The sequence below is a fragment of the Macrobrachium rosenbergii genome, chromosome 2 (genome assembly GCF_040412425.1).
Source record: "Macrobrachium rosenbergii isolate ZJJX-2024 chromosome 2, ASM4041242v1, whole genome shotgun sequence".
Taxonomy (NCBI): domain Eukaryota; kingdom Metazoa; phylum Arthropoda; class Malacostraca; order Decapoda; family Palaemonidae; genus Macrobrachium; species Macrobrachium rosenbergii.
Window position 1 is genome coordinate 21,453,319 of NC_089742.1, and position 9,608 is coordinate 21,462,926.

The window sequence follows — 9,608 nt, forward strand, 5'->3', positions numbered from 1 at the left end:
GATACAGTTTGTCTTTTGCTTCCGGCGTAGTTTAAATTATCTGAATACTTCATCAGGATAGTTAATCAAACTTGCTATCTCATTTAAGTCTCTCTGTTATTATCTTTCTGTTAAATGTAGAATTGGACTCCGGGATTCACGGGTGAATTCAGTCTCACTGCTACTCTGTTAGCCTAATTAAGGAGTTGCATTCTTGGCTGACAGTCAACTGTGGTGGACAGCAGTATGGTTGGAAAAAGAGCATGTGGCTGGCAACCTCTTTCAAAAGGTTAACTGAATGGGAAAAGTGTATATGTAATATTATATATATATATATATATATATATATATATATATATATATATATATATATATATATATATATATATATATATATATATATATATATATATATATATATATATATATATATATATATATAATTATATAATAGAATCTACTGATCACTTTTACCTGGATACATAAGTAATTGTAATAGCCACAGTGGCCTCTTCTCGAATTTTTAGCGCTTTTAAGATACCCTTGTCACCACAAAGCCATATATCCAAGTGCAAGATTTGCTTTAAGTTTCTTGCACTTGGAAGAATTCGAGAGGTTAAGAGGGCATTGTGGCTATTACAGTTATATATATATATATATATATATATATATATATATATATATATATATATATATATATATATATATATATATATATATATATATATATATATATATATATATATATATATATATATATATTTATTTACTAGCAGGACCTCATTCAAACTGGATGGCATCTAGTGGAGATATTTATTCAGAAAAAGTTACAAGCTTTCAGGGACAAAAAGTCCTCATTATCAAGTATCCGTACAATGACCAGACGCATAGTCCAGCTGTATTTATATCTGTGTGTTGGGTACTTTAATCCTATAATTGGCTCCTCCTCCTGTGTGACACCTCCCCGCCAACCACCCCCTCGTGACCTATGTCTTTCTCTGCCTGCATCTTCATCCAGGTGTTCGTGTCCTGTGCGTCCTCTTGCGTTTTTCTTTTGTTTCCTTGCTACTGTGGGGTGTGCAATTTTTCTTGATATGCTGTCTTCAAAGCCGTTTCCGGTGCTCCCTGTCACTGTGTTGTTAGCGCATGTTATGAAGGCAATCTCTATAACCAGTCTGGCCGTTTTGTTGGTGTTCCTGTACAGAAAACTCATATTTTCCCAGTCTATTTTAAGGTCATTTTCCCAACAATGTTTGGCAACTGCCGACGTCTGATTATAATGTCTTATAAGTTCTGCATGTGTTGTTTGTTTCGTTCTTTACAGGACTTGCCAGTTTCGCCATGGTACCCATCTTCACAGTCTAAACACGCTGCCATATATACCCCCCCTCTTATCTCTCCCCCTCTAACGACTTTTTGTTTCTAACTATTTTATTCCTAATGGTGTTTTTGTAGCTGCCTGTCAATTTGAAATTATCTAGCTTCCTGTTGATGGGTGTAATTGTGTTGTTGTCTGGGACTGTAATTATTTTCTTCCCTACCAAATGTTCCTTTACTATCCTTTCCCTCTTCCCAAAATAGTTTTTTCTTGCCTTGATGTGTGCCCGCTCCCACCAGTACTCAGGGTATCCTAATCTCCTAAAACTCTTCCTCAGGTATTCCAGCTCTTCTTCTAAGAATTCGAGACTGTAAATCCTATAAGCCCTAATGGCCAACCCTGTCATTACTCGCATCTTTATTCCTTTCATATGACTGGAGAACATACGTATGTATGAATTGGTGTGTGTCTTCTTCCTGTATACCTTGAATTTTAAATTTTCCCCTTCCCTATTTACCAGGACACCCAAGAAAGGAATTTCTCCCTCCTTCTCTTCTTCTATTGTGAACTTGGATGTCACACAGGAGGGGAAAGGCAATTATAGGATTAAAGTACCCAGCACACACATATAAATACAGATGGACTGCGCGTCTGGTCATTGCAAGGATACTTGATAATGAGGACTGTTTGTCCTAGAAAGCTTGTAACTTTTTCTGAATAAATATCTCCACTATATAGATACCATCCAGTTTGAATGAGGTCCCCTTTAGTAATTGTACTAATGCGTAGAACAATTGTGTATGTGATAAAGTTAATATATATATATATATATATATATATATATATATATATATATATATATATATATATATGTGTGTGTGTGTGTGTGTGTGTGTGTGTGTGTGTATATATATATATATATATATATATATATATATATATATATATATATATATATATATATATATATATATATATATATATATATATATATATATATATATATATATATATATATATATATATATATATATATATATATATATATATATATATACATGTGTGTGTGTGCGTTTGTATGTTTGCCAGAAGCAAAATCAACATTAACAGGCCATATTTGTTGGTTTCGACTGTCGCTTCAAGTTATCTATTCTGGTAATGATGGAAGAGTGTGTGTGGAGGAATTAAATGATCTAAATGACATGCAGGCGGGAAATAAGCTATATGAGAGTATCTACGGTAATACCTTGCTGATCTTGTAATGACAGGAGTTACAGATGACTACTATTTTACTCCTTATTATCGTGTACTGTACCTTTAATAACCGAAGGTTGTGTAGTAGGCAGGTTCACTGGATAACGAGTATAGTTATAGATAAGATTGAATCTGTTGATATGGAGCAACAGATAAATCGAGGGTACATTTTGAAGGGTTCTGGCCGTGCAGAGAAGAGTGAAGTGGGGACAAAATACTCGTATATTGTAGAATTTTCATGCATGAAGAGGATGGATGGGGCACGGCTTAGAAAATATTGTCCGTTAGATCTCAATTTCGACTTCCTCTTTCTACTTCTGTCAACTCTAATCTTGAGAAAGGTCGTTGACCTCAAAATCTTCCTGCTTCTCTGAGCATATTAGGAACGAAGCCTACCTAATACTTATCACAGTGAAAGAACATTTAATTTTCCAGATCTACTCCCGAAGTATTGGGAGATTTTCGATAAAAAATCTTTTTTTCCTCCCATTCAGTAAAATTTTACAGTGGTGTTACAAGCTCCCCTCTGAAATATTCTCATATTTGGAATTTTTCATGTCCTATCTCGGTGGTTTTTATATAAGGAGTCCCTTGATCAATTAACACCCCGGTGTCTTTTTCCAACGGACGTTTCTATTTCATTATGGCTTCAGTGATACTTTTCTGATACTGTTTCAGAGTTCCGTCATTTTTCTTCAGAAATCAAGGTAAGGAACGTCGACGTATTGAGTTTAAGCCCCGTGTGAGACTGGTTTTGTCTCTTTTAAAACCACCCTGCACTAGGGGTAAACATCTTATTGGTGAAAAATGTCATAGATTTTATATTATTTATGGCCTCTCGGATCTATACAACCTTTCCGCTTGCATTCCTTGATACATTGATCATTGACAAGCCGCCGACTTGTGATTATCTGTCGACGTGTATGGACCTAAACATGTTCCCCGAAATTAAACTCCTCATTCAGCCGTGTTTTACATGTAACGCTGAACACACAACCAAGCACTGTTCTACATTGCTACTGGGCCTCAGCGTTCTAAAATATGCAACCATACCTATCGATATTACTAATAACAGTCAGCTGTAGGTTGTACATCAGAAAGGTTCATGCAGTACTCAGTTACTGCTGATCTAGATTCCCAGTGGCAAAAAATTGATTATCTCTGCGCAATGTTTGCAGTTATTGCATTTGCTTTTAATTTTTGGAAACTAGTTTCTTGAACAAAGATATGTTACGCACAAAGGATAACCTTGACGCAAGGTTTTCTTAGTTTTCAAGCTGCTCAACCACTTTAAATTGCCAGAACAGAACAGGAGAAAGAATTTAGGCCAAAGGCCACGCAGTGGGACCTATGAGGTCATTCAGCGCCGAAATTGAAATTGACAGTAATAGGTTTGAAAGGTGTAACAGGAGGAACACTTCGCAGTTGCACTATGAATCAACTGTTAGAAGTGGGTGGAAAGGAAGAGGAAGAAAGATTATGAAAGGAGATACAGTAAAAGGAACGAGAGGGGTTAGAGCTAGGGGCCGAAGGCACGCTGCAAAGAGGTTCATTTTGTTAAAACTATAAGCAGCAATTTGACTCAAGTTCTCTGTAGTAAAAACAAAATCAAACTGTACCAAGACGATTTGTGAAAAAGGCTTGCAATCAAATACAAAAGACTATTCAGAGCTTTATTACAAAAAATGAAAACACTGCCTTAACTGAGAAGTCAAGGCAACATATAATTTCCAATATACATTAGAAAACAATATATCTTTTGCACCAAAAATAATCCTACTAGTTTTAGCCCCAAAATAATATGAATATACCTTTCACGAAAAAGAAAAAAAATCCTTTTAACTTTGAGCTTAGTATGGAATTATGTGCAATGGTTCATTCAATGCATACATAAAATTCTGTAACAAAAATCAGTCTTGTATAAGGGGATTTGAAGATAAGACCAACTCGCATAACACATGAATACAGACAGCAGGATTACATGGTTACCTACAGTACAGCATCAGTACATTAGCTGTACAACAGTAACTACTGTACAGTTTCGATTAATGCTCTCCTACATTAATACTGAGCGACTGATTGCAATCTTAAGAGACTTCCCGTGAGAAGCTACATCCTTAGCACCTATACTCATTTCGAAAGAAGTCTTTGATATAAACAAACCTGCTTCAGAATTACTGGAATGTAACGATAACATCTCAACCCCGTAAAACAAAAGGCAGTTAAAAAGACTTTCTATGGTTGGCAACTTGATCAAAGAGGAAAAACCCCAAATACAAAACAATGCAGAACAAAAACAAGAAGGCAGCTAAACTTAGAGACAGTCGAAGAGGCAGCAAATGCGTAATAGATTGTTGATGGATCAAAAGCCTCAAAAAGAAGTGCAAATGGCTTATCCTTCTGATATACTCTTAGGACGGCAAAGCCGACGAACAATAACATGGTGCCCCACTTTGCCAAAATACTGTTATGAAGACATCTCGTTCTCCATCAAGCGTGTGTGTGCGTGCTTGCGCTCTCTCGGGGAAGATACAGATGCAGTTGCGTCACCTGGTATCTCCGACCTCAAGAGCTGGCGCCAAATATTCGAGTAATAATTCATTCCACAGGAACAAAATCATTTCAACTTCTCAAAACGTTGGGTGATGATGTGTGGCGAGGATGAGGTCGCTTTCTCACCTCCCGGGCATGAAGTTTTGGCCGAAGTTGTTCACGTCGCCTGGAAAGAGTAATGTAGTGGCCTTTTACAAACACTTTCGCCAACAGAGAGAGAGAGAGAGAGAGAGAGAGAGAGAGAGAGAGAGAGAGAGAGAGAGAGAGAGAGAGAGAGAGAGCAAATCGATTGTGGAGTAGCAACTAAAAAAATAAATGAAAACCAAATACTTTCACTGACAAATGTTTGACATCCCAAGGTTAAAAAATTGGGGCTTTTAAAAAAAAATTATAGAAAAAAGTGTGGCTTATTTTGCTGGTATCAAATACCACTGAAGGAATGAGAGAGAGAGAGAGAGAGAGAGAGAGAGAGAGAGAGAGAGAGAGAGAGAGAGAGAGAGAGAGAGAGAGAGAGAGAGATTTTGAACCTTAAAAGTTACTGCAAAAATATTTCATAGAATGCTGGATATCAGCTAAACTACAATGAGTACTGAACTTACACAACTAAACTATCTACATTAAGCACTTATGTTTGTTTAAAAAAAAAAAGCCAGCGCTGCATTCCACTCACCTCGGCATATGTGTGAACATCGCAGTATGGTGGAATGAAAATTGCTGACCTCAACCAGTCAGCAGAGTACTTGCTGATATGCCCGTCACTCCAGTCAATGACCAAGCCTGATTCAGTTCTCTGAAAGGAAAAAGGATTTGTCAAGTTCATACAATACGTAATAAAGGTTCGTGAGAATTTTATGATCTGAAGGTTCTCAACACATTCAAGTGTCAATAGGTTGTAAAAAAAATATATAAATAAATAAAAAATGACTGGATCGGATATATGTGCAGCTTAAAACACAATATTAGTATCTGACAATTTGTTTGCTAGATGACAAACTCAAAAAGCAATTATTTATCGTAATGAACTACATCAGCAACAATCTCGGAAAGACTGCATCTTAAAACAATAGCATAATTTACAAATATTAACTGACAATTTGTTATGTTAGATTACTATAAACGTCTTAAGCAATTATTCATTATCCTCTGAAGGACTGCAAAAAAAAAAAAAAAATCCTTATGCTAAACTAAAACGCCTAAATTAATATTCACCCCTATAAACCATACAAGAAAAATCCTCTGAAAGTCTGTAAATCAGTTCTAGGTCATATAGGCCTATGATCATACAGCTTGAAGAAAATTACCTGTATGATTTCTGGATGGACATCATGATCAGTTTCTCCGACATAGCTATCGAGAGAGAGGAATCTTGAACACTGCGAGCACTTGCACCTGTTCCTGAGCCAAGCGTAGGGCATGTCACTGAAGGTGCCATCGCCGAATTCCACCCTAAGGAATCCGCGTTCTGTGGATGCCCAAGCAACAGCATGGTCTGGAAACAAAAATTCAATGTAGTCAGTTCTTCACACAAAAATAGTCAGTTCTTCACACAAAGAAAGTTTAGTTTAAGTAAGCTGCCAATGAGTCAAAATGACCAGGTGAAATTTTGGTCAACTTTTACTATAACACTACAACCATTCCCATGGGCGCCGTGTTTAATAGCAGCTCCATGGGAATGAATATCTAAAATAATAGAGTGTAAATATCTCTAACAGTAACTTTTAGTCTTGTGTAATTTTCCTATTCAGCACTTTACAAGGCTTAAAAGCACAGCATACAAATCTCCAACATCGAGTTGTCGGATTAAAGTTAAATATAAATGCCCAACCCTTACCCTATGCAGTATTAGGATTTGAAAGAGAGGATTTGAGAGAGAGAGAGAGAGAGAGAGAGAGAGAGAGAGAGAGAGAGAGAGAGAGAGAGAGAGAGAGAGAGAGAGAGAGAGAGACTGTTCAGTTACTGTAGCAACAAGCGTGGAATACATATAAATCCCCCGGGTCACGAGAATCAATGGGGCATAACCTCAGGTGTGGAATTAACCATTACAAATTAGTTAACTGAGATAACATGGGGTCTACTTCCCTCAATTCATATAAGCTGGTAACATCCCACAGCTATCATTTACCTAGCAGTACTGAGTAAAAGGCATAATTCAATTTACAAAAAGTTAATATGACCAATATTAACTACTAAGACGTCAAGAGCAAACCAAGCCAAAATTTAACTTTCACGAGGCGTCAATGACCCGGTGTGCAATGCAACGCCAGTAATTCCAATTGGTAGGCAAGGGGTATGACAGCGGTGGGTGGGGGGAGCATCCCTACAATGGAGTCCTTCCCATATAAGGACGAGGTCGGTCGGTATGGGTGTCTGAGGTAGGGAGGGTGGGGGGGGGACTTTACCTGCTACCCAATAATCACTGCTGCTACATGTCCCCTATATACATTACATAAATGTTAGTCTACTATTGAAGTAAAATATTTAAATTATGTCTTGGGTACAATATATCAATCAATAGAGAAATCCTAACTGAACGAAGGCTAAAATGGAAAGTTCCATAAAAAACTCTTTCGTACCTGGAATTGGCTCCTCCTTGAGAGCCAGCTGTTGCCAGGCGTTGGATGCCAAACTGAGGCTACGGGCGTTAATGTGACTAGATGTGGCGTGGCTCTTGAGCCGTACCTGAAAAGAACGAAAAATCTTAAGATACACTATCGTCATCTTTACCACTACTATCTTTAACACTAAGGTTATACAACTTTATTTTCTTTAATAACGGGGCAGAACGATATGCTGATGGTTTGAAATAAACCAGGAATTAATGCTGATCATGATCATAACAGTCATGCGACACACCAAGAATTCGATAACTTCTAAAAATTATTAAAGTATTATTTGGCTTTATCTGTATCAAGGTGTAAATTAAAAGAATGGAAGCCAAAGTGTGTATGTAACACCTACTACTGCAGTATATGAAATTATCCAAGCCTTAGACGGTGCTATAGAACCATTCTAAAATTTCATTGTTATGTAAATACCTAAATCACACACACTACACTGACTAATCCAACTAAAAAGGCTTAGAATCTAAAGTATGGAAAGAGGCATAAATGTACAGACAATTTAATTAAATATATATCCTTAGAAGGATACTCTTGGGTAACGGACAGACGATAAAACAATGTTGCAGTCATGTATCAAAATGCAGGTAAACCAAGGAAGACTGATAGAGGTCATTCATCGACCTGCCCGGAGGCCGAAACTAGGGAGGGAGCTCCAGCCGGGTGGCGGGTTGCGGGGGGATGGGGGGAGGAGAGAAAGGCGGCCGCCTTGTTGCCAAGGGAGCGACTGTCAGAGAAGGTATCCGAGTTAATTAAGCAATTTTCTAACATTCTATCCGATAAAAAATTACTAAATGGGATAATACATAACGTAGGGAGAATAATGACTATCAAAACTTTGGAAAGTAAACAAAACTGAGACAGTAAAATAGCCTTTTCTCGTCGCTCGAGTGGCGTACGTGACTTCACAGAGGCGAGGGTGTATATCGATTTTAAACCCACGTGCGATAGCTCTCTTGACGTTTATCATGGAATAATATCGCTTAACCTGCTATTGCTAGTGTTCTTCATTAGACATCATCACAGTATTTAACGCTAATCACGATAGGACTACCGACAGTATAGGGAACAATGGTCTTGCACTTGGAATGGAAGAAATTTCTCTTACCTGTTGACTTAGGCCTTTTTTCAATGCAGCTGCACAAGCCAGCATTGTTCTGGATGTACGGTGACAATTTACAGCCATTTTCAACACTTTAACAAAGTTTTTACTTCAGAAATACAAACTGCTACAGACTACACTCTCTGAGGACACGGTGTTCAATGGGTCACGTACACATTTTCGGAGTATTTATATCCCCGCCTTTCTAAGAAGGTTGCCATGCGGGATTAATTGTGAATTATCAAATGTTTTCGTTCTCGCCCGCCTTTCTTTCTCTTGCGGTGGTGACGTAGCTATTCATTGATCTGTTATCTAATATTATCAGACTATTTAATTAATTTGAAAATTAGACACATAAATGAACTTTTAGACTTCACGACAAACTTTCTTTGGATGAAACGTTATGAAAAAAAAAGTTCTTGCAACACTTAAAATGCTGCAGATGGCGTAAAGGTTACGAGCAAGTTACTTGGGAGAACACGTTTTTTTTATGGATTCAGATGTTATTCTTAATAAAATACATTAATAACCCCAATATTCTAAAGGCTAAAAATCATTTTCTTCAGGTTCTTTGTAACTGCTTTTCGTTTCCATAACAGTAAACCAGGCGCCCGAACTTCTCTCAGTGCGTTGCGTGCCGTTCCATAATGCTTCGACCACGGTTAGGCTTAAATGTAAATCTGTTATCTTTCTTTAAATAGGCGTTTAAGGCCTGGCATTGTGTGTACCTCGTTGTATTCTGTAGCCTCAGCGACTGAGATTCAATATTAAAGTTTAAAAGAGA

The 9,608-nt window shown here is 37.3% G+C and overlaps 1 protein-coding gene across 1 annotated transcript; it reads right to left on the minus strand.

Annotated features, from left to right (window-relative positions):
• Positions 1 to 4,210: 4,210 nt before the first annotated feature.
• On the minus strand, positions 4,211 to 9,000 carry LOC136843937 (gamma-butyrobetaine dioxygenase-like). Its single transcript, XM_067112925.1, has 5 exons — positions 8,831 to 9,000; positions 7,678 to 7,783; positions 6,406 to 6,593; positions 5,775 to 5,894; positions 4,211 to 5,270 (listed from the first exon to the last, which is right to left on the minus strand). Exons 1-5 carry the CDS (start codon positions 8,906 to 8,908, stop codon positions 5,262 to 5,264), a joined length of 501 nt encoding a protein of 166 aa, XP_066969026.1. The 5' UTR covers positions 8,909 to 9,000; the 3' UTR covers positions 4,211 to 5,261.
• Between the last annotated feature and the right edge of the window lie 608 nt (positions 9,001 to 9,608).